The 24,282-nt window shown below is 51.0% G+C and overlaps 1 protein-coding gene, 1 long non-coding RNA gene and 1 other non-coding gene across 4 annotated transcripts in view; 2 read left to right on the top strand and 1 right to left on the bottom strand.

Annotated features, from left to right (window-relative positions):
* LOC116669186 overlaps positions 1 to 8,880 on the top strand; it is a 19,321-nt gene extending 10,441 nt beyond the window's left edge. The window contains exons 2-3 of the long non-coding RNA XR_004326539.1: positions 781 to 951; positions 8,752 to 8,880. This is a non-coding gene — a long non-coding RNA (uncharacterized LOC116669186). The remainder of the gene's footprint in view (positions 1 to 780; positions 952 to 8,751) is intronic.
* Positions 8,881 to 15,373: 6,493 nt separating this feature from the next.
* Positions 15,374 to 15,445, top strand: TRNAI-AAU. Its single transcript has one exon. It is a non-coding gene; the product is annotated as a tRNA-Ile (tRNA).
* Positions 15,446 to 16,941: 1,496 nt separating this feature from the next.
* On the bottom strand, positions 16,942 to 21,141 carry KRT35 (keratin 35). Of its 2 annotated transcripts, none has more exons than XM_006178691.3 (7): positions 20,607 to 21,141; positions 19,567 to 19,649; positions 19,216 to 19,372; positions 18,858 to 19,019; positions 18,450 to 18,575; positions 17,725 to 17,945; positions 16,942 to 17,447 (listed from the first exon to the last, which is right to left on the bottom strand). In XM_006178691.3, the coding sequence occupies exons 1-7, from the start codon at positions 21,075 to 21,077 to the stop codon at positions 17,300 to 17,302; spliced, it is 1,368 nt and encodes a 455-aa protein (XP_006178753.1). In that variant the 5' UTR covers positions 21,078 to 21,141; the 3' UTR covers positions 16,942 to 17,299. The 2 variants fall into 2 exon arrangements, with proteins under 2 accessions (XP_006178753.1, XP_014409629.1); XM_014554143.2 differs by having other exon boundaries at positions 16,945 to 17,447; positions 19,198 to 19,372.
* Between the last annotated feature and the right edge of the window lie 3,141 nt (positions 21,142 to 24,282).

Here is a 24,282-nt window from a genome sequence, read left to right on the forward strand (position 1 = left end):
CAAGAAGAAGAAGAAGAAGAAGAAGACAAATGAACTTAAATATAAAACAGAAACAAACTCATAAACATAGAATACAAACTTGTGGTTGCCGGGGGGGGGGGTGGGAAGGGATAGACTAGGAGTTCGAAATTTGTAGATACTGACAGGTATATATAGAATAGATAAACAAGATTATACTGTATAGCACAGGGAAATGTATACAAGATCTTGTGGTAGCTCATAGTGAAAAAGAATGTGACAATGAATATATGTATGTTCATGTATGATGGAAAACTGTGCTCTACACTGGAAATTGACACAACATTGTAAACTGACTATAACTTAATAAAACAAAATTTAAAAAAAAGAAATGCTTATCTTTTCCAATTTCTATTCTGTTTCATTTCTCTGAATGTGTGTGTATATGTCAGACTGATTAAAACCCACTAAAATGACTTCACAGACCATCAGTGACTCACAGCTGTAGTTTAAAAAACACTGGACCAGGATGAGGAGGGTGCAGCTCAGAGACAGAGTGCATGTTTAGCATGCCCAAGGTCCTGGGTTCAACCCCCAATACTGCCATTAAAATGAATGAATGAATGAATGAATGAATGAATGAATAAGCCTAATTATCTTCCCCTTCCCTAAAAAAAAATAAAATGAGGTTTTCTTTTTTAAGTTAAAAAAATAGTGGACCAGTGCCCACTGTAACTGAATGAAGTAACCAGACAATGACAGGAGATTCACACTCAGTATGCAAGTTCATTTACTCATCTATTCATTTCCTTGATTGGCCAGGACCCAGAAGCGAGAGCTGCAGATCCCCAAGTGCTGCAGAAAGAAAGTGGCTGTGCTAAGAATACTTGACAAGCAAAAGGCAGGTGGAGGTGCTGAGAAGCTGCAGAGCCCCAGGGGCGCCCCTCCCCCACCTCAGAGAGGACCCACGTGGAAGGTGGGCTTCAGACATGGGTGAGTCACTTGCTTCCCAGCTCACTCCCTTTGTAGTACAGGAGGGTCCCCACTGATCCCTGGATGACCACTGGAATGGCCAGGCTGGACTGGCCATAAATCACAGGCTCTGGGAAGATGGCTACCAGGTTGGCTCCTCTCTCCAGTGGGCCCCAGGGCTGTGACGCTGGAGGCTGGGGCATCACTGAGTATAGCATTTCCCGGGGGCGGCTGCCTGCCACAGCCTGCCTGCAGCAATGAGCCTTCAAAAGGTCTTCATAGAGCTTGACGAGCAGGGGTTGCTGCTACAACCAGAAGCCGTGGTTGTAGAAAACTGAGCTGCAGATTGGTTACTGGGGCCGAGTGCACCAGTGTGAGAGCGCTTCCTTGCCCAGAACTTTCACCCACCCACTGTGGGTGCAGGTGTAATACACAAGCTTCCCCTACAACATCCTCACGTCACAGAGGGCCGTCAGAACAGCCAGTAGTCAGTTATTCGGGATTCGTAAGTAGCTCCCCAACTCCTAAAAGAGCAGAGTAACTCCTCACTGCCCTCTGTTGCTAACAGGGAGGTTTCGTGTTACCTCTTTAATGATACCCCATGGAGGAGTCATCTCTGCTCCCTGAGTGACCATCTGGTGTCTCTCTGGGGAGCACAGCCTCTAAGATGCAGCAGTCTTCTCAAAGAGGGAGGGGTCGCTGAGCGTGGGGGCCCTGGTCTCAGGGCAGGAGCCCCGGGAAGGACCAGTCAATAGAAGGAAAGGGGCGCTAAGGCGGAAACAAGAGGGCCCGGACAGGCCCCAGAGCTCCGACTCCAGCACCTTCTCTCCCCTGTGCATCACACCTTTCTGTTGAAGGGCCAGATCGTAGCTATCCTAGGTCTCATGGACCACACAGCGTTTTTGCACTACAACTGCTCGACTCTGCCCTGTGGCACAGGGCAGATCCAGCCGATACGGAAGCGACTGGGTGTGGCCCTGCTCCCGCTGAAGCTGCTTTTCCAAAACAGGCAGCAGCTGCATTGGACCTGTGAACTGTAGTTTGCCAACCCCTGTGCTCCATGGCACAATGAATGAGGTCTGAAACTTGGGTCCTCAGAGCATGTGGGGAGACCTAAAGTCAGCTCTGGAGTCAGAGGGCTGGGGTGGGTGGGGGGCATCCCCCAGGTGGACACCAGACCTGAACACTGGACCCGCCACTCTTCCAAGGCATTTAGTCCAAGACTGGAAGTTCATCCAGATGCTCTTTAACTTTGGAGCAAAGTTCATCTGGTTGAGGGATGGTGTTGTGGTCGTAGCCGTTGCTGTTCCTATGACTTCTGAAATGTGGGCATCAAATAGCCCAGAAAATGACTCAGCCCCCATAGTTGTTGGGGAAAATCAAACACAAGGGGGACTTGTTACCAGAGCAGATTTTCTTTAAGCAACATTTACCAAGCATTTAACATATGCCAGGCATCGTGAGAAGCATATTCACATGCATTCCACCCCCAAAGATTTGGTGAAGGAGGTAGAATTATCCCCATTTCTGCATGGGGAGAAGGAGACAGAAATGCACAGAGGTTAGGATATCTGCCAACATCACACAGCACATTCACAGTAGAACTGGGATTCCAGCCCAGGTTTTTTAAAGCCAAAGTCACCTTTCAGCGAGATGCTGGTTGGTGTGTTTGGTGACTTATTTAGGGCTAAGGGAGAAGACTGTGTGGCTTTTTTGTTGTTGTTTTGGTTTAGTTTTTTAACGGAGGTAGTGGGGATAGAATCCAGGACCTTTTGCATGTTAAGCACGCGCTGTACTACTAAGCTATTACCCCCCGCCCCAGGAGAGGACTATTGGGAAATAGACTTATCTTGACCAATTGTTCAAGAAGGTAGACATCAAATGATCTTAGGAACTTCCTGTCTAGCAAAATCGAGATCGTTGCCTTCATAGGCTAAGACTGACAAAACCCCCAAAGAGAACTGTTTTATTGTTAGTGATTTTTCCAGTTACCACCGGCATACCCTTTTTTGGATCATATTGTAAAAGTTTTCCCAACATAGTAGGGAGGGTAGCATTCAGTGCAATTCAGTTCCTGAACCACCCAGCCTCTCCATCACGGTGTCTGACTCCTGGGCCCTTCTCTCTGGAAGTGTCCCCCTCTGGCCAGGCTGCCCTGAACAGCCACTTGGCTCCAGTGGGCCCTCCACTCACTCCACTAGGGCAGCAAGCGGCAGACGTGAAGCCCAGTCTCTTTGATGGCCTTGGGAAAAGTTGTATCTTTGAAACGCAGGTCCTTTCTTTCCCAGTCCCTGCTCAGGGAAGATCCTGCAACCTGTGGGAGTTTCTCCCAAGCATCAAATACACCAGAGGTTTTATTACTTTACCATGGCCCTGCCTAGGTTTTCCTATAAACCTGAGTTAATTAAATCCAAATGCTTTGATAGGAGGTCAGAGTTCCTCTGAGAATCCCCACCTGTGTAGCCCTGGGTCCAGTTTCCAGGAGGTCCTGATGCTGGTGGGCATAAATATTTCCCAAAGCCTATGCCCATGGCTTCTTCATCCATCAAATAAGAGAGATGGGCTTAGCTTGTGACATCTCTAACTTGGAAGTACCATCCAAACATGGATGATGGTGGCCACCTGTGTCCAGCAGGGGGTGGCACTCCTGGCCCTCGGCTATGGGGCTTGGTTTCACATAAAAAAGCTTAAACCGGCATTTGGGTGGTCAGATAGGTCTTGGCAAGTCGGAATGACACACAGGTGTGGAAACAGGGACCAGGATTGGACAATATGTGCTAGGGAACAGGGAGCCTACAGAGGTCCCCATAGTGTCCAGGGGCCTGGACTCCTGGCCTGTGACTCCTGTGTGATGGCTCCCACCACGGCTCTGGCCACAACCTGAGGTCTAGGCTCCTACTGAGTCACATGCTCAAAGGATGAGGAGATTTTGAGTTTGGTGGTTGCTAATTCTTTTTTAAAGGGGAATTGCGTTCCTAGGAAAGAGTTTCAGCATCTCAGAGAGAATATTTCTATTCTTAGAGACATGAAAGCAGGGGAAAGGGGAAAATATTAATTAGCCTCAAATAATAAACGCTGGTGCCTGGAGAAAGTATAAAGATCCCAGAGAGACCCACTGGGCTTGGCAGCGGAATGCTCGGCTCCAATCTCCACCTGTTGGTTGTGTGTGCCTGTGAGCACATCTTTCCATCCCCCCGGGACTTAGACTCCCTGTCTGTAAATGGGAGGGGCTGGGCCAACTCATCTGTAAGGCTCCTTGTGAGTCTGACAGTTTAGGACAGCAACATCCAATAGAACTTTCTCCAGTAGTGGAAATATGCCATGATCTGCACTGTACTGGTATGATACCGCGAGCCCCACGTACATACTGAACACTTGAAATGGCTAGTACCACTGAGGAACTGAGCTTCTCCATTTTCTTTCATTTTATTTAATTAAAAAGTAAATAGTCACATGTAAGGACCTACTGTGTAGCACAGAGACCTAGATTCAATTTCTTGTAATAAGCTGTAATAGAAAAGAACCTGAAAATATAGGTACATATATGTATATATGTATGTATAACTGAATCACTGTGCTGTATACCTGAAACTAACATTGTAGATCAACTACACTTCAATAAAAAATAAAAATTTTTTTAAAAAAAAGGTAAATAGCCACATGGAGTTAGTGGCTACTATATTGGACAGAACAGGCCTGGGATTCTAGATCCAAAGATTTGGTTCTGCTTGGTTTGGTGTCTGTCAAGCTAAGCACATTCTAGACAAATTTTGCACAGGGACTGAAAGGAAGGACTGCTGGTTTGCACTTGGTTATTAGAACATCCATTGAGCCAGGAGCCCCTCTCCCTTGGCATTTCAGCTCATGGGATTTTGAACCTCCACCTCCAACCAGTCACCACAGCTGGCTGAGCAGTGTGTTTGTGTCTCCCTGCCGGCCAGGCATGCATGCAGGATCATGTCCCGAGAGCCTCAGGCAGCTTCAGGATCTAATCTGTTTCTCATCATTTCTTGGCAAGTCCGGAGGGCAGATCCTTAATAGAAACATCACCTCAGCTCATTAAGGAAGAACTATGTGTTTGGGGGGTGAGGTTCAGAAAGGTATTGAAGATTGCTGTTCCCAGCTCTCTTGTCTTTACCTGCCATGGCCCAGCTATTTCCCACTGGACCCTTTACTGAGTCTTTCAAATTCATCCCTGGTTTTTCCATCCCCACTGTCATTGCCTTAGTGGAGGCCCCGTTAGCTTCTCCCACGTGCTGTTTGTCAGTTTCTCCCTGCCTCTCAGCCATCCTGTTTACACTTCTTGGTGGAACTTACTAAAACACCACTTCAGTTGTGTCATCCCTGGGTTCACATCTTGCAGCGGCCTTCCCACTGCCTTCAGGACAGAGTCCAGTTTCTTCCTGGGGTACCCGACCCCCCCCACCACTGGCTTCCTGCTGTTGAAACTTCAACCCCACGGGTCTTTCACAGGAGCCTGCTGCTCCTGCCAGCAGGGGCCATTCAAGGCCTGACTTCTGCTTCCTTGCAGACTCCACGTACCTAGACCTGTCCTTTGCATTCTATTCAAACTTCCAGGCCCATCTCAAATGCCACCAGCTACATGAAGCCCTTCTGCTCTCCCCCAAGCTGGTACTTCTCCCAATCTTTGTCTGTGTATACTCTTTCTAGGTAGGAATTTGAGGATGTAGCAGAGTGGCTAGAATAAGGCTACAGTGGGACCATCCAGACCTGAGTTCAAGTCTTTGTCTTTGCCTGTAACCTTGGCCAACAGACTAAACCACTCCCTGAGCCTCAGTTCCCATCTCGAAAATGGACGCAATGCCTACCTTACAGGATGGTTGTGAAACCTGCATGAGTTAACTTATGTAAGGTGCTCAACAGAGTGCCAGGTGTATTATAAGTGCTCGATAAGTGGTAGTTATGGTTATTATTATTATTATTATTATTATTATTAGACTCTTATTGAGGAAGGAATGAGGCATTACACACGCTGGTAAGCTCCCTCTCTTATTAGAAGTGTCCAGACAGTGGAAATCACATTTCTTGGTATCCTTTGCACCCAGCTGTGTTTGTAAATGGCAAGGACTCACCATTTCAATTGCTTGAGCATCTCAGGGGCCTGGAAGGCCTATATTTGAGTCCTGGGTCCACTACTTACTGGCTCTGTGACCTTGGTCAAGTTTCTTAACCTCTCTGAACCTCAGTGGCCTCATTTATAAAGGGGAGAAAATAATGGTACCTTTTTTATAGATTTTTGCAAGGATTAAATGGAGCACTAACAAGGTGTCTGGCTGGAGGACTGTCACACGGGTTAGCCAGCCCCTAAAGTGGAACTGCCTGAAGATTTTCTGAATGAATGAATGAATGAATGATTGAATGAATGATCCCATTGTACCAGCCGCAATGAGGTTTGGAGGTGGCGCTATCTCAGTATTATTCTCAATTATAGTAGGTCTGGCAGAGGTTTCTGGCCCAATTATCTCCCTCCTCTCACTGTTATTTTCTTACTTGGCTCTGGATCGATGGCCTGGTTTTAACTGGTTTATGGCATGCAGGCCTTTTTAGCAAATGCCTCTCGAGACTCTACAGAAGCAGAGGGGTCATAAAAATAAATATAGAATTTGGCCTCATTCCTCTTGAACCCAACTGAGTAGGATCAGCTGGTGGATACAGAGCGCAAATGGCAAGTTGAGAAAGACATATCTGCGGGGCCCCTGAGTGAGGCTTTATTTGCTTATTAACGAAGAGCACGTGCTCCGAGGCAGCAAAGACAACCGGAAACATCCCTCAAGAGAGCAATGAGCCCACGGAATGGAAGTGGCGGTTTCTAAGGGGCAGGGGCTAGGGCGCCCCCTGCAGTATGACAGCACATTGCACATGGACCACGTCCTGACGCTGCTCCTGGTCTTCCTTCCTGCCAGGGCTGGCCCTCCTCCCTTGGTGGCCACTGACCTGTGGTCAGGCTTGGCTTAAGGAGGCACCAGCCACCCAGCTCAGGTGCCCTCCAGGATCCAGTGGAGCCAGGGCACTTAGCCTAAGTGCCCGGGGGCAGGACGCACAAGGCACACAGACGGGGCACACTGGGAGCGGGTGCACCAGGGGGACGGGAGCTCTTGGATCACGGGTTACAGGGCAACCTGCAGAAGAAAGGCACATGGGCAGGATTAGAAAGAAGCCCAGTTCCGCAAGGAGTCCAGTCAGTGCTGCCCCACCCCCACCACCCCGTGCCTCTCAGTGCCACCCACTGCCCACCGTCTCCACTCAGCTTACCATGTCCCAGCCTCACGGTCTTCACCGTGTGACCACAATGGCTTCCTAATTGGTCTCCCTAACCCCACTCTGGCCCCTCCTAACCATCCTCACCTTCATGGCCAGAGTGATCATATACAAACACAAGTCATGTCCCTCCCCTGCCCAAAACCTCAGTGGTTCCCATGTGCGCTAGGACCAAGAGCAGCCTCCTCCAACTCAAATGCCATCTCCTCCTTTAAGCCTCCCCTGATCTCTCTGTGTGGAATCGCTCTATGGCCTCTTTGCCTCCTTCCAGAGTGGTTTGTGATTATTCTCCTACGGTCTGTTGCCCCATTAGTTAGGCTAAAGTCACACAATCTGCCTCACCTCCCCAGGAAGATAGAAAAAGATGGAACAGAGGATGCTAAAGATGCGTTAGAGGGGGCCTGAGAGGACCGTGGGCCACTCAGCAGCATCCCAGGGGTCTTCCAGCTCCACCTGGACACCCCTGTGATGCGGGAGGCTTTCTGTCACTTTGGCAGAAGCCAAGAGCAGCATCAGGGTTTGTTGGATCCATTTGGACTAAAGTGGGAAATGTGTATCCGCAGCCACGCTCCCAGCCTGTGTTCAGGTGGGAAGGAGGGCAGCTAAAACCTGGCTTTACTTGGTTCAAGGCCCAAGTTAGAGCAGGCTCCTCCCAGGCTTGGCTGCCAAGGCAAGAAAGTTGTTGCTGCGGCTGCCGCTGTGCTGAGTAATAACTCCTTATTAGCAGCTTCCTGGGGCTGTTCCCAGTCCTCTGATTTAGGTGGGATGAGTCAGGTGCCTTCTGGCTCTCCGGGAGTCCGTGGTGACAGATTGTTACTGTACACTTAAGCCTAAGGAAACCCAGCCAGGGTTCAGAGGCATTTGTTCTTTCAAATCCCAAGTCAAGAGGTTGAGCATCAACCCAGGGAAGAAGGGGGAAAACACCAGAGCTCAGGTGGGCTTTGTGGCACGTGGGTGCCTGGGGCTAAGGGCTTCCCTCCTCGGATCTGCAGGGGATGCAGAAAAGCCAGAGAGTAGGGGGCTGACTTGCAGCTTGTGGATTAAGTGTATTACATGCAAACAGACGAGAGAAAGGGGACCAAGGATGGGGAGAGAAAAAAGAAAATCACTGCAGTTCAGCTCTGCCTTAGAAGAGATGGGGGTCAGTCCCACAGCCCAGCCTAGCAGAGACCCACTGGCCATTCCGCGTCAGTTCCGGAAAACAACCCCCTCGGGCACCTTGCACCGCTCTACCCCAGTATGTGGCTCTCCTGAGAAAAACAAGTCACCGCAAGCACTTGGTGATCACGTAGTTCCAGGAAATGCAGAAGGAAGGTGGTTAGCATTTCCAAATAGCAACCAAGGGACAGGTGTTTATGACCTGTGACCTCACTGAATTCTCACAGCCGCCCTGGTTGATAGAATTGTTCCCATTTTACAGAGGAGGCTCAGAAAAGTTAAATAAACCAGGAAAGTCACAGAAATGATATGCGGCAGGCCTAGGAATTTCAATCCACATCTACCAGTCCCAAAACCCCACATTCTTCCCACTCTCCTTCCTAGGCCACCTCAGCAGGACTTCAATTCTCACCTCCTTGTGGTTCTTCTGGAGGCACATCAGCTCCTCCTTCAGGGACTCCACCTGCATCTCCAGGTCAGCTTTGCACAGGGTCAGCTCGTGCAGGATTCCGCGCAGGCCATTGGCGTCGGCCTCCACCAGTGGCCGCAGGGCCAGATCGGTCTCAGACCTGGGTAAGGACCAGGTCAGTAACTGAGGAATGAACTTGAATACAGAGCTCAGGGAAGGCCTGGCATGGCTGGAGCTTTTCCGACTGTCGGTGGAACCAGTGGATCGTGGCCCCCAAGCATGTGCGGGAGCGAATCTCCCCCAGCTGCTGGCCAAACTCACTCGGTCCTGAAGCTGTCAGCTGCCAGCTTGGTGTTGTCAATGTGCTCAACCATCCTGGCATTCTCTGCCTTGGTACACAGAACCTAGGGGCCACAGCACACAGAGGGGGTCGGTCCAGGACAAGAAGAAAGAAAAAGAACACAAATGAGGACTGATAGGGCTCAGCGGTCCCGCAGCCATCCCTGCAGAAGGTCCTGGAACTTCGAGGGATATTCAGCGAACTGCTGGTCCTTCAAGAACATAAGTTTGTTTTTTTTTTTTAAGTACCTGGGTCTTCATAAGCTGCATGCCCCACTTTGGATGCAATGAGCAACATGGAAGGAAAGACTTTGTTAAGTGTGGATTCATTTACATGACAGTTAGAAGGGTCCTTAACAAGCACTTACATTTACTGAAAACTCACCAGGTACCAGGGGCTGTGCTAAGTACGTTACCGGCATCAACCCATGGAATCTTCTCAACATAAGGACCATCATTATCCCCATTTTACACATGAGGAAACTGAGGCCCAGGGAAGGGACCTCCTAGAGTCATGTAATGGATCAATGACAGAATTGAGACTAGATCTCAGACCTTTTTCCAGATTAAGGGCTCTGGCTGAGCACTCAAATCATGAGATAATTCTACACCCTAGGGAAGTCTCTTTCCCTGACCATCGCTTCATCAGTTAATGAGATTCAAATCTGGAAGGCCAGCTATTCCCATCGCCCTCCCAGGGAATCTGTTCACCACTTGCCCTCACCTTCTGCTGAAGTTCCTCAACAGTCTTGAAATAAGACTGGTAGTCCGGACACAAGGTGTGCACTTCAGACAGGCAGGCCCCTTAAACCTCTCACTCCAGCTCCGTGTTGTCCCGCTTCAGCTGCCGCACCTTCTCCGGGTAATTGGTCAGGCAGTTGTTCAGGGACTGCATGGTCCCCTTCTTGTTGCCATTGAAGGAGCCTTTGCAGGACCAGCTGCAGGTACCTATGGAGCTGGAGATGCCACTGGTCGGCCCACGGCTGCTGGGCTGGCAGGACTGGACAGGTAGGCCTTGGAGACGCAGCTGGCTGTCCGGTAGGTGGCGGGCGTGCAGACGGAGGGCACCCATGTCAGGGGCTGGCAGGCATAACCCAGGCACGGCTGCGGCCGGCGGCTCATGCTGCTGGAGCAGACCTAGGAGGGCCGGGGGCCACCCTTGAGGGAGGCTGGGCGGGGGTTAGATGTCACCTTGGAGAGGCTGCCACTACCTGGGCTACAAGGACCTAAATTGCTAATGTCCTCCAGCCCCATTCTGCCTGGGACCTTTCTGTACTCTTGGGGGCAGGGGGCTCATGCTCGAAAGTCCTCATGGAGTGGTGTTGATGACCTGGCCCCAGAGGAAGCTGCTAATTAATTTGTAATTTGGTTTTCAGTAAGGAGTTCCTTTCATCATAAAAGAGCCCAAGCTTGTCATTTGACTAACCCAGGACTCCAGGCTTCCGTCACTGATCACAGGAGAGAGCTTCCAGACCCATCTTCAAAGGACCAGCTCCTTCCCTGGGCTCTCATTAGCAGGATGGGGCTGCCAGGAGACCACAGCAGCCTGGGCTCCTGTACCCTGACCTGCTACAGCCCTGATAAAGGCCACAGTTCTATGGGGCAGTGGCCACTGCTTTTAATGAGAGCATCCCCTGTGGGAAGAGGCCTGGCCCCTTAAGGAGGGAATGTGTGGGTAACTGAAGCAGCACTGATACTGGGAGTGGTGTAAGTCCAGGGAGGAGGGAAGAAGACCTCTGAGGGTCTTCATGTGCCTCTTCTTCCTCAGGGGAAGAAAATGATCACAGGGAGGAGACAGCAAACTCAAGACACCACAGAAAGCCTGAGAATCGGGGGCATCCTTTCCGCCGGATGCTGCTGAGAAAGAGAGGGGCAAGGACGCCCCTCTTGGAATAGGAGGTCAATGTTGTGAACACCCCTGTGAGACAGATACTGTCTCTGGCTCCTCCCCTTCATTTCTCGCTGCTCCACGTAGAGTTGGGAGAGTTCAGTGGTCGTTGGCTGCACAGGCTGGAACTGGCTCTGCTTTTACTTTCCGCAGTGGAGGGCTCACTGCGGGACCTCAGAGACCCGGAGCAGGGTGAATCTGCTCCCTCAAGAAGGGACACTGCAGCCCTGGAAGCCAGGGGGCCAGGAGCAGGTATCTTCAATTAGAGAAGCCCTTGGGCGCTTCCTAAGAAAGCAACAGGAGAGACGGTGGTTTTCAGTCATTGCCTGCAATACTCGTGGGCTCACACGTGCCGTGTTTCATACGCGTGTGTTACAGAGCCCCCTTTTTTTAATAGAGATACTGGGGATTGAACCCAGGACCTCGTGCATGCTAAGCACATGCTCTACCAACTGAGCTACACCCCCCTCAACATAGCCACTTTCTATTCACGCATCTTCTCAATTTAATATTGAAGTATAAGTGCTCGTCTTGTTTTTTATTTATTTCTGGAAGTGTTGGTGAAAGGGGAAAGCCCAGCCCTATTTCCTGAAATCTGTTCCTTGAGAACAGTCAACACAGAGAGGCTGCCTTCTTCTGTGTGATCTTGGGAAAGGCACTTGACCTCTGTGGGCCTGAGCTGCCTCAGGCAAATTGAAAGCCTTAGATTAAATCATCTCTCAGTGAGATTTCCTGCAGCCACCATCAATTCCAGTTCCTTTGTCTGAATTAACTATTTAGAGAAGACAGTGGCATCGGGCAGAAGGAGATGTAAATACCAGCTATGTGGGGGGGACTCAACAGGCCAGCCTTCAAAATCATCACCAGCACTTGTTGAATATATACAAGTACCAGGCACTGTGCTGGGTGCTTAGCATTAAATTGCCCATTTAATCCTCACCCCAAAAATATAAGATCCAGGTATACCTTGGAGATATCACAGCTTTAGTTCCAGACCACTGCAGTCAAGCAAGCGTCACAGTAAAGCGAGTCACCTGAGCTTTTGGATTTCCCAGCACGGGTGAAAGTTATGTTTGCACTGTACTGTAGTCCATGAAGTATTCAATAGCATTAGGTCTTTTAAAAATGTACATACCTTAGTTAAAAAATACTTTATTGCTAAAAATGCTAACCATCATCTGAGCCTTCAGAGAGTCGCATAGCAGTAACTGATCACTGATCACGGATCACCATAACAAATATAATAATCATGAAAAAGTGGGTGAGAATTAGCGAAATGTGACGCAGAGACACGAAGTGAGCAAATGCTACTGGAAAAATGGCGCCAGTAGACTTGCTTGATGTGGGGTTGCCACAGATCTTCGATTTGTTAAAAAAAAAAAACAAACAAACAAAACTCAGTTACCTGTGAAACACAGTGTGGCAAAGTGCAAGAAAATGAGGTCTGCCTGCACTCATGACTGTAATGAGGAGAAGTGGTGGTTCTCAAAGGGTAGCCTCCAGACCTGCAGTGTTGATGTCAACCAGGAATATGTGAGAAATGCGGTTTCTCAGGTCCATCGCAGACCAGCTAAATCAGAGGCTCTGAGGGTGAGGCCCAGCCATCCATTCTTAATAAGTCCTCCAGGCAGTTCTCAGAACCCCTGAGGTGTAGGAGCATATATATCTTAGTGTCTGCCACCTTATTCCTCTTGCAAAAAAGACTGTCTTAATTTGAAAAAAAAAAAAAAAAAGACATTAAGAAGTTCTTAGGGGGAGGCCATAGCTCAGTGGTAGAGCGCATGTTTACCATGCATGTGGTCCAGGGTTCAATCCCCAGTACCTCCATTAAAAATAAATAAATAAAAACCCAGTGACCTTCCCCTGCCAAAGAAAAAGAAAAAAAAGTTTAAGAAGTTCTTGGAGTAAAAGATGGGACCTCCCCACCAAGTGCCTTTCTGTTGGCTGCCAAGCCATCCTAGGGAGAAAACGGGGAAGAATTTGAAGTTTCCGGGGCAGTCAAGGCAGGAAGGGGTAGGATGAGAGAGAGGCTGGAGCTAGAAGGAGAGGCACCAGGCAGATAGTGAGAGGCTGTGCACTGTGCAGCGCGGTCCACACCGCAGTCCCGGGAGCTCTTCAGCAAAATCCGCTAAGTGCAAATGCTTGGTGTGAATGGTGTTTTTACATTATGAAGGAGGGACAGGGTCTCACATTCAAGTGATGCAATAAAGGAGAGACAGAATGTTCAAAGCCACAGAAGACCAGGGTTCCAGCCAACATGCCAGACCTTGGGGACGTTTCCCAGGTGTGGAAGTGGCAGAGGGGAGAGGCAGCCTCAGGGCAAGAGGGTGCACAGTTTCCAAATCCAGGTCTCTCTCCATCCAGAGCCTTTCCCCTGGACCCCAACCCCTCTGAGGCCAAAGCAAACTATTGGGAAAATAAGTTTATTAGAAAAAGGGAAGGGAGAGATTGAATAGTGATGCAAAGAAGTGGGAAAAAACAAAGAGGAAATACTGCTGAGAGTTTGGGGCTGAATAGGTCCAGAATGAAGGACCTGTTTAAATCAGGGCAGGTAGGATGCCTGTCGGGGCCTGGCCCAAGGCTGTCTCTTTCCTGCATTCTTTACAAAAACAGAATGACCTCAGAGAAAAGACTTACAAAATCTGAATGTAGGTACTTCTACTGTCCAAAAATGCGTTTTGCCAACCTGCCCACACATCGCACTTTCCACCAGCATTTTAGAGTCTCATCTCAAAATGCAAACAGAAGGATCGCCAGACATTTGAGAGATGTTTCCAACATTAAAAACCAGAGACAAGACCAAACAAGCAAACAAGCAAAACAGTGAAGAGGAAATTGGAAGAAATAAATTCAGAATCTAAAATAACCTATTAAGGAAAACATATGTATATATTATTAATAACCTCAGAGTTAAGTATCGCAGTTGCATCCTTGAAACAAGAGCTGGATGTTAGAAAAGAGGAACAGAGAACAAAACAAGAGCTCTTTGAAATTAAAAATATAACTGAAATTAGCATTTCAGTTAGGGGGCAGATGTATAGCTCAGTAGTAAAGGGCGTGCTTATCAGGCACAGGGTCCTGGGTTGAATCCCCAGTACCTCCATTAAAATAAAAAAAAAAAATTTTAAAGAACACCTTATTTTAAAAAGGAAAAAAATTTTCATTTCAGTTCAGATGTTTTAAATTAATGGAGAGGAAAAAAAAAAGCCAGATCTAAGGGATAATCAAAAGTACAGTACAGAGGTCAGATGGTACCAAGGGCTACATCAGAGCTGCCTGGAGCCCCCTGAACTCCCAGCTGCCTTGACAAAAGGCCCTCCACTTAGTGAAGGAACTTAACCCTGTCCACACATAGAAATCACCTGGAGAGCTTGTAAAACTCCCAACACCAGTTCATATCCCAGACCAACTAAATCAGGATTTCTGGAGATCTGACCAGGCATTCATATTTTTTTTTAAAGCTCTGCAGGTCATTCCAATGTGCAGCCATGGTTGAGAACCTCAGGCCAAATTGAAAGTACATTATAACTGAAAAACACAAGCAGATGAAGGAAATAATAATTAGGGGCAGGGCCTCACAGGACCTGGTGAGCTCCTTCGTGGAGGGAGTTAGGATGGGTTTGGAAGGGGCTTGCCGTAAAGAAGAGTGTGGCTTTGTCAAAGAGATAACTGGGACCCATGTGCTCAAGAGTGCCGCGTGCTGCTGGCTGGCTGCAGCTTCCCCTACTGGCTTTGCTCAGTCAGAATTTGCTAGTCCTGTAAATGCATAGCCTCTGTGGCTGCCTGGTTGACCCCAGGCATTACTGCTTGGAGGAAGACCTAAGAAATGCAGCCCAAGGCAGGGAAAACGTGGGTGACCACCCTTAGACCAATCCCAGCATCCAGCTGGAAATGGAGTTGATGATATTGACCAATTTTCAGACTCTCAGCTTGGACTCATCAAAGCATTAGGGAGCTTACAGGACAGTAAGTGTCACATTCTCTATTCCACTGATGAGGAAACCAAGGCTCTGGCAGGGACTACCACCTGTTAAAGCCCCCATACGCAGTAAGTGATGGAGCTGAGATTTGAACCCGGGTCAGGCTGACCACATTTGGAGCCCATGTCCATCATACTAAAGCCATGGCCCCCTTTAGCTGGCCTCCTTCCACCACTGCGGCAGGATGGAAAAGAAGCAGTAAGTGGGTGTCCTTCCCATCCCAGCCTAAGGCCTCCCTCCAACGAGGGTCACTCTTGCCCCTGGCACCTAACACGCTACCTGGCCCAGAGAGGCACTCAGTGAAAGGCTATTAAGTGATCCAAATGATCCTGAAACCATCACCCTCTTCAGGTGGCTGAGCCTCAGCAAAACCAGCCGAGGTTGGGGGTGGGGGGTATATCTCAGTGGCAGAGCGCGTGCTTAATGTGCATGAGGTCCTGAGTTCAATCCCCAGTGCCTCCATTAACAACAACAAAAAAAGAAAGAAAGAAAAGAAAAAAAAGCCAAGTTATTCCAAGAAGACAAGAGCTGAGGCGGTACAGGGCGCCAGGAGCAAGGGGGACTGGAAGAAAGCAAAGCCCCAGGCCCTCCTTTACAGGGGGTTGGAAAGGGGAGAACTCTAAAATTGAGTTAAGAGGAACTATACTAGGTACCTTAAAGGGTCGTAGTGGGGGGGTGCTCTTAGGGCCCACCTTGGTCAACATCTTTCACTAATCTGTTCTCTACCTTTCTGTCTCAGACAGTTTTGTCTTCATCCTTCTCCATTTCCCATGGGGGTCGATGGGGCTTGCTGTTTGCCTGGTCTGTTGAGGAAGGACGTTCTGGGCACAAATGAGAGTCTTTTGTCCAAGACGCTGGGAGCTCCCACTTTTATGCAGAAATGGTTTGAGACCCCAAGGCACTGGGTGCTGCATCAGATGTCAGGAGCACATGAGAACACGCTGAGTCTCTTAGGAACAAGGATCTCTGAACTGTGGGCGGAACTCACAATGGGGGGCTTCAGTCTCCCATCTTCTGCTTTACTTTTTTTAACTCAAGTAGAGTTGATTTCCAATGTTGTGTTGGTTTCTGACTTACAGCATAGTGATTCAGTTTTATATATATTCCTTTTCATATTCTTTTTCATTATAGGTTATTACAAGATATTGAATATAGTTCCCTGTGCTCTACAGTAGAACTGTACCTTGTTGTTCATCTATTTTATATATAGTAGTGTCTGCAAATCCTAAACGACCAATTTATCCCTCCCCCACTTCCCTTTTGGTAACCATGTTTGTTTTCTATGTCTGTGAGTCTGTCTCTGCTTTGTAAATAAGTTCATCTGTATCATCTTGTTAGATTCCACAGTGTAGGTGATACCATATGATATTTGTCTTTCTCTGTCTGACTTACTTCACTCAGTGTGATCATCTCTAGGTCCATCCATGTTGCTGCAAATGGCATGATTTCATTCTTTTTTATGGCCGTCCCATCTCCAGCTTTCAATGATCTCTGGGTTTTAAGGGGGTTGCTGAGCTGGAAGGGCTGTGTGAAAGAGCTGCCGAGAAAGAAGGGGTGGAGATAACCCGCTTCTAGAAGCTGGGGACTTCTATGGAGTTTCCTGGCCGTGGGATGCCGTACTGCTGTTCTTATAAGGACCACAGGCATGAGGCAACTGAAGTGGCCTAAAATGCTTCACATTATACTGATCTCAGCGTTATCCATCCTCCTCTGGGACCAGGGTGACGTTCGATACTGAGAGGGGTGTGGTCGCACCTGTCACCACATTGGAATCTTGGAGAAGGGTCTTCATCAGGAGAGCCAAACGTCCCACTGTAGACCTCTAACCACCCCCAAAAAGGGGCACAGGGGCCCTGTCATCCCCAGGGTCATACCTGGTCACACCTCCCCCATTTATCTGCCAAGAGTCACCGCTCTCCACCCAGCAGAGACACAAACTGCCAATACCAGAAGGGAGCTGGTTAGGCACGGAGAACCAGAGCAAACACGCTTTATTGTTCCGCCACAGAAGCCCTCTACTGCATTTCAGAGCCCACTGCAACAGCACCCAGGAGGAAAACCTGCCCCAGGAGGCAGCCTGAGAACAGAGATTCTGGCCCCCATTGAAACCACGAGGAGCTGAGGCCTTCAGGGGTGGCCAGCCTTAGCGACTAGCCTTGAGAAGGGTGAAGGCATGTGTTCACCGTGAGCCTTCTCGGCCAGGCCCGGGCCCGGGCTCTGCACCAAGACAGGGGGTTGGGCTTTAGGGTTAGGCTTGAACAGAGGCCAAGTCCAAGCCCTGGTGACAGCAGCCTTGGCTTTCTGGGCCAGCCACTCTTAGAAACGGCCCCCCGGGCAGGGCACACAAATGGGGCGGGGGCTACAGGTTGTGCGGGCTAGGCCAGGCCCACAGGAGGCCGCAGGAAGACAGGGGAGGCCTGACTTGGCAGGTGAGTGGTCAGGGGCACACGGGTTACAGGGGAGCCTAGGAGAAAGAAAAATGTCAGATCAGGACGATTTTTCAGTTGCTGTTTTCAGTAACTCAGAGCATCTTAAAAATCACCTAGTCCCACCCCCTCAATTTGCCAGTGGGGAACCAGAGACCCAGAGGGACAAGGGACTTGCCAGGGTCACGTGATGAATGCATAACAAGACCTGAGCTGAAACCCAGGGCTTCTGACTCTGAACGCTGGGCCCTCCCCCGGCACCAGGCCATGCATCTGGAACTCTGCAGGCTGTGTTCAGAAGACGGTGATACTCACTTGCCGTCCTCGCTCTCCAGCAGCCCCCGGTACGTGTTGATCTCGCCCTCCAGCCGGGCCCGGACGTCCAGCAGCACCTGGTACTCCTGGTTCTGCCGCTCCAGGTCACTCCTGATCTCCGCCAGCTGGGACTCCACGTTGGTGATCAGGCCCTGCATCTGAGCCAGCTGGGAGCCATAGCGGGCCTCCGTCTCCGCCAGGGTGGATTCCAGAGCGTCTCTCTGCGAGGGCAAGGAGTGTGGAGGGAGGACGGTGGTTAGAGGTCAGAGAAGAAACAAGGGGGATTCACCTCATCCATCTGGGTCCCCGGGAGGCCTCAGGATCCAGGAACAGAAGTTCAGAGAATCACTTGAAGCCTGGATGAACCACAGTCAGACATCCTGTGTGAGATGAGCCAAATTAGCCCCTGGAGCCTCCTGATCTAGCGTAGCTCTCCTGTTAATGATATCTCTGAGTAACTGATAATTACTCAGAATGAATCTGCTCACATGAATTCAGGAGCTGCTGTCAGGCCACGTCGGGTGCTACAGGTCTCCTGTCTTTTCCCACCGGGACATTGGTGAATGAGGGCTGGCCCCTTATTCCCTCTTCTCTGCATGAAAAGCCCTGGCACTCAAGAACTCAATCCCCTGGAGCCTGCCCGTGTGATCAGAACACGGAGGCTGGGGGCTCACATGCCACTTGGCTGGGTCCCAGAGCAGCCCCGCGCCGGCCTCGGGCCTCACCATGCTGTGCTGGGCCTGCAGCTCGATCTCCAGGGCATTGACCGTGCGTCTCAGCTCAATGATCTCCGCCTGGCAAGACTGCAGCTGCTCTGAACTGGACACCACCTGCTGGTTCAGCTCCTCGGTCTGAAACAGACACAGGCAGGACCCGGTCAGGAACACTGGAGACTCAGCTTCAAAGGCTGACAGAGGCCACTTAGAATCATGAGCCAAGAAGATTACCAAGTCCAGCCCATTCATTCCACCCTTGAGGACATTGTGGCTTTCAAGACAGCACCCTGCCCAAGGTGCACTGTGAGTTGGAAACAGAGCTGGGACTCAAACTCAGGCATCTTGATTCAGAGCCCCAAGGTCACTTCTGTGACCCACCGTGTGTCTCTGGTGCACACACTGTTTCCAGGCACCTACCTGGGTATTGAACCAGTCTTCAGCATCCCTACGGTTATTCTCCACCAGGGTCTCATACTGGCATCTCATCTCATCCAGAACACGGTTCAGGTCAACAGGTGGGGCCACATCCACCTCAACGTTGAGTCTATCACCAAGCTGGCAGCGCAATGAGTTCACTTCCTGTGGCACAAACCGAGGTCAGCGCCAGCTTTCACAGATCATTGCCCCAATCACCCTCCTCCCCCATCCTCACCTGAGCTCCATGCTCACCTGCTCCCCCATCCTCGCCAGCTCCCCCATCATCACCTGCTCCCCATGCTCACCTGCTCCCCCATCCTCACCTACGCCCCATGCTCACCTGCTCCCCCATCCTCACCTCCTCATGGTTCTTCTTAAGGCAGAGCAGCTCCTCCTTCAGGGACTCCACCTGGGCCTCCAGGTCAGCCTTGCACAGAGTCAGATCATCCAGGATCCTGCGCAGGCCATTCATGTCCGACTCCACCAGCTGCCGCATGGACACCTCTGTCTCATACCTGGCAGGCACATAGTGGGGCATCTAGAGCTGTTTTCCTTTTGATGTCTAAGTCCAATCCCACCCCAGATTGGCCTGGTGCTGCATATCCTGCCTTGTGCCTCAGTGACTCAGTGTAGCCAGAACCCTGAGTCTGAGAATCACCAACATCCAGCTCTACCAACACCCAACCAAAGGGCACAGAGGACAACTCACTTGGTCCTGAAGTCATCCACGGCCAGCTTGGCATTGTCGATCTGCACAACCAGCCTGGCGTTCTCTGCCTTGGTGCACAGGGTCTGGGGAAATAAGAAAATGACTTCAGTGAAAGGAAGGACATTCTTCTAGCTGGACCTCCCCAAAGCTGGGGTGGGCTGCCTTTGGAGCAGGGTTGGGGTGGGGGTGTTGGTCATCCATCCCTGGGCTCTTAGCAGCTGAGGTGCTGCAAAGCGTTATGGGCATGCTGTAGGGATCAGAGCAGGACAGCTGTAAGGTCCCTTCCAACGCAGTGCATCTGAGATGTGCAGCCTGGGTCACAGAGAGGGAGGGATGGAAACACTGCAGGAAAGACCTGGTGTGGTAGCTACCTCTTGTCTTCTGCTCCCCCAGGCCCTCAGGGGACTCAGGGCAAGTCATTCCCAAAAACACACTCCGTGATTCCCTGGACACAAATGGTCCCTCTCAGGAGTTAGCTAGGATTTCGGGGGATGTGGGCTGGGCAAGAAGGAAACTTCTGAGTTAGTTACAGACACCCTGATCTGCACCAAACACATCAAATCTAATCCCCTAACCTTAAAGAGAGAGAGAGAGAGAGAAGGCAGGTATAGCTCAGTGGTATAGTGCATGCTTAGCGTGCATGAGGTCCTAGGTTCAATCCCCAGCACCTCCATTGAACTAAATAATCTTAATTACCTACCCCTCAAAATTAAAAACCAAAAAACAAAGAAAAGAAAAGAAAAAAAGTTAAAACTCAGAGACGCTGTTTGTGTACAAAAGGTCCCACAACCAGGTAGTTTCAAGCTCTAGTTCCACTAACTGTCACCTGGATCACCTTGAATAAGTCAATTCACCAGCCTGAGCCTCAGTGTTCTTATCTGTAAAATGGGCTAATGATGGCTCGCCTTAAGATGATTGGGTGGAGCCAATAAGGGCCACCAAGGTGATCAGGCTTTGTGACCCCATAGGAGCAGGGCTACCAGTCCAGGGCTGGTGGCACCAGGCTCCCAGGGCAGCCAAAGCTAATCTGAACCTCTCACCTTCTTCTGAAGCTCCTCGATAGTCAGGAAGTAGGACTGGTAGTCAGGGCACAGGTAGGGCACCTGCTGCTCACACCACTCCCGGATGCGGCTCTCCAGCTCCGCATTGTCCCGCTCCAGCTGCCGCACCTTCTCCAGGTAGCTGGCCAGGCGGTCATTCAGGAACTGCATGGTCTCCTTCTCATTGCTGGTGAGGACACCCTCCCCAAACCAGCCCCCGGCCATGTTGTAGCTGGTGGCAAAGCCCCCGGAGGGGAGGCAAAGAGTGGGGAGGCAGCTGGCAGCCCTGCTGCTGCTCCTGCCCAGCCCAACTGAGCAGGCAGAGAAACTCCGGGTCCCCCGGGAGAGGCTGGGGAGCTTGCAAGAGCCGCCGGAGTAGATCGTGGACACACGAGCGGAGCCCCCACCGGTCCTTCCTGGGACCTTGAGAGACCCTGATGAGAAGCTGGCCTTGAGGCATTTGGCAGCCATGGCTTCAACAGCACAAGGGGTAGATCTTCGAGACCAGGCACCCCCAATGCAGAGAAGCAGCGTCTCGTCCTGTGTTTATATCTCTGCCCCAGTGGGCGTTGGCTGGTACAGGGTGTTTTCTCCTCGTTAAAGTTAATACCACTTTCTATCAGAACCCCTCATTAACCTGTTATTTAGCTTCCCGTGAACATTTCCCGGCCTCATAAAAAAGGAGCCCCACTGGACCAGCAGCTACATCGAGACTCATCTCCGCCACCCCGTGTCACCGGGAGGACCAAGTCTCTGTTCATCAAAGGGGCCTGTCATCAGCGCCCAGACCTCAGCCTCCTTCTTAAGAGGTGTGGGAGTCCACACACTGTCTTGACTTTCTCCAGCATTGTCTCCTTTTATGAGCCCAGGGGAGCAGAGGAGGCCTCAGGCTGGCTCCTGGGAGACAAAAGAACAAGCAGGGGTGTTGCAGGAAGGCACACAGAAGGTTCTAGAAAGGCCTAGGAAACTTGTCTACGGTGGGACCAACCATCCCAGTTTCCCCAGGATTGTTCTGGTTTTAGGGATAAAGCCCCACACCCCAGGGAACCCCTCAGTCCCGGGCAGAATGGGATAGTTGGTCACCCAGATACAACAGACCCTTGAAGGACACATCCCCACTGCCCTTCTTGCCAGGAAATCTGCTCTGTTGTGTAACCTCAGCCAGCCAAAAAGACTGAAAGGTCAGCTAACTGCGCACCTGCTCATGCTGACACCGCCCGTGGGTTGGAAGGTCTGTCTTCTCAAGCCCTGGTTGGAAAATAGGAAAGCCTTTGTTTCTGGTTGTCCGGGGAGAGGGGAGTGGCCTTGATTCACAGGCCTCCCCAGAGGCACACAGAGCCTGACCTTCAGAGTTTCATCTCTGCTGCAGGAGTTGTCTGGAGTGAGGCCGAGAGCCTGGCAGGGCTAGGTTTTTATTTTTCAGCAGGTCCAATCTGCTGAGCAAGTGAGACCCTGTAGAGGGGCCGGGAGCTGAGCAGAGGGGAGGTGGAGCCAGGGATGGGGGTCTTGCCCTCTGGTCTGCCCTGTGGTCTGGGGTCCTGCTCACTCTTCTGAGGACAAGTAATAGCTTCCCATCAGGAGAGCTACCATCAGCCATGCACCGTGTCAGTCCTTACGTTGCTCTGTGAGCCCGAGTGTATCATCCCCATCTCAAAGCCCAAGGAAACCAAGACCCAGGGGAGATAAGAGCTTGCCCAAATGTCTGCAGCTACAGAGCCAAGCTGTCACCCCAAGTCTGGCCTGGCCCTCTCCACTATACCACCCACCTCCCCCTCTGCTCTAGAATCCCATCCCAGGCTGCTGGATATGGTGGGGCTCCATGAAGAATGGAAGGGACACGATTGGATGGGCTCCAGCAGGGGATGGCCAACAGCCGCTGGGGGTGTCCCAGGAGAAGCAGCACAGCCTTGTGATAATGTATGAACTCTGTGGGTTCAAATCCCAGCCCCACCACCTACCAACTGTGTGAATTCACTCCCCTCTGCCTCCTCTGTTTCCTTCCCTGTGAAAATTGGAAAGGGATGATAGGACCCACTTCCTAGGGCTGCTGTGAGGACAACATGAGTTTGAAGCATCAGAACAGCACCTGTTCACGCTAAGTGCTTGGTCATGGCAGCTGCTATGGTCGCCCGTCCCCACATGGGTGGAGGCTTGTCCTCAGATAGATGATGCTAAGCAGCTGTCATTAGGGAGTGTGGATGGGCTCTGAGCACACAGGCCACCATCCCACGGGCCAGGTGCTTGTGTTTGGGGCCCTTGGATATAAAGCTCCCGTGAGTCACCGTGCCCTTCCCATGCCCAGGGGTCTGGTGTGAGCGGGCCCGCCCAGCACAGTCCCAGGGCCCCATTGGCTGCCTCAGCCTCTCTCTCCTGGAAATCCATGCTCCAGTGCAAAGGACGCAGCTGAGCCGAAAGTCCGACTGCACCTCCATGGGTGGTTGCGTTTCCCACCCGTAGTGGTACGGGCTCCACCCCAGCCCTGCTGAGCCACAGCCTCCCGGGGAACATGCTCTGGCTCCACAAGGGCCACCCTGGAGCCACAGGGTCCAGAGAAGCCACAGTAGCCAAGGTCTGGGAAGCCCCATGCTGTTCTACGGGGTGCAGGGGTTCCCAGGCAGGGCTTCGCACCTCTACTGCCTGGAAGGGGTTCCTCCTCGCTGACAGGTTAACAAGGGGGCTAATGGAACCAGCCATCATTCACTGAACTCTCTCCATGCCTTCTCTCTTTCACTCCTCACCATAGCCTCCTGAGATGGCATTGCCCCTATCCCCATTTCGTAGATGAGTAAACTGAGGCTTGGAATATTTCAGGAGCCTGCCTGAGGTCACACAGCTGGTGAACAGCAGAGCCGGCAGAACCAGCCTTTGTGCAGCCATTCAAGGTGCATCTTTCCTTAAGCCCCCCGCATGCCCTACCACACAGCTGTAGGTAGTGAGGTGCCGCCTCCCGGTGTGGGGAATGCTTACTTGAATCCTCATAGTCTTCCCAGGGAGACCGAGGCCCAGGCCTTCCAGCTCCAGACACCAGGCCTGCCCCACTGCCACTGGGGGCCCAGCCCCAGTCTGGCCTTCTCCCTCGAGCCTGCCACCTCCCCCAGCCCTGCAGTGCCTCCCGGCTCTGAACACCCACAGCGGTGACCAGAGGTTGCTCCACTGGCCCTCCATTCACCGATGTCCTCTGATTGTCTCGTGTTCCGGCCCGCTCTGCCCAGGGAGACTGTAAGCTCTTGGGGGCAAGGACTGACCTCGTACTTCTTATGAAACCTCTGTCATGTGGGACTTTTCGATGTTTCATCATGTATGAATGGATGGATGGGTGGATGGATGAATGGATGCTTTGCCTAGGGGGAACTGTGCTTAGTAAGGAGGCAAAGAAAGGATTTTTTGAAGAGAGAGGGAGAATAGAAAGGGAGGGAAAGAGGAAGTAAGGAGAGAACAAAGGAGGAGAGAGTGGGGAGGGAAAGAGACTTCCAAAGGCAGCCTTACTATCTCTACTCTCACAGATGAGGAAACTGAGGCTCGATGACGTCAAGCAATCAGGCATCCTTGTGTAAATGCCACACCCGCCCAGACTAACCGACCCCTTTGGCAAAGAACAAAATGTTCTTCTGGGCCAAAAGCCAAAGGGAGACAGACCCTAAGCCAATGCAGTGCTGAAGGTGTGGTAAGAAGTCTC

Source organism: Camelus ferus, chromosome 16, assembly GCF_009834535.1.
Source record: "Camelus ferus isolate YT-003-E chromosome 16, BCGSAC_Cfer_1.0, whole genome shotgun sequence".
Lineage (NCBI taxonomy): Eukaryota > Metazoa > Chordata > Mammalia > Artiodactyla > Camelidae > Camelus > Camelus ferus.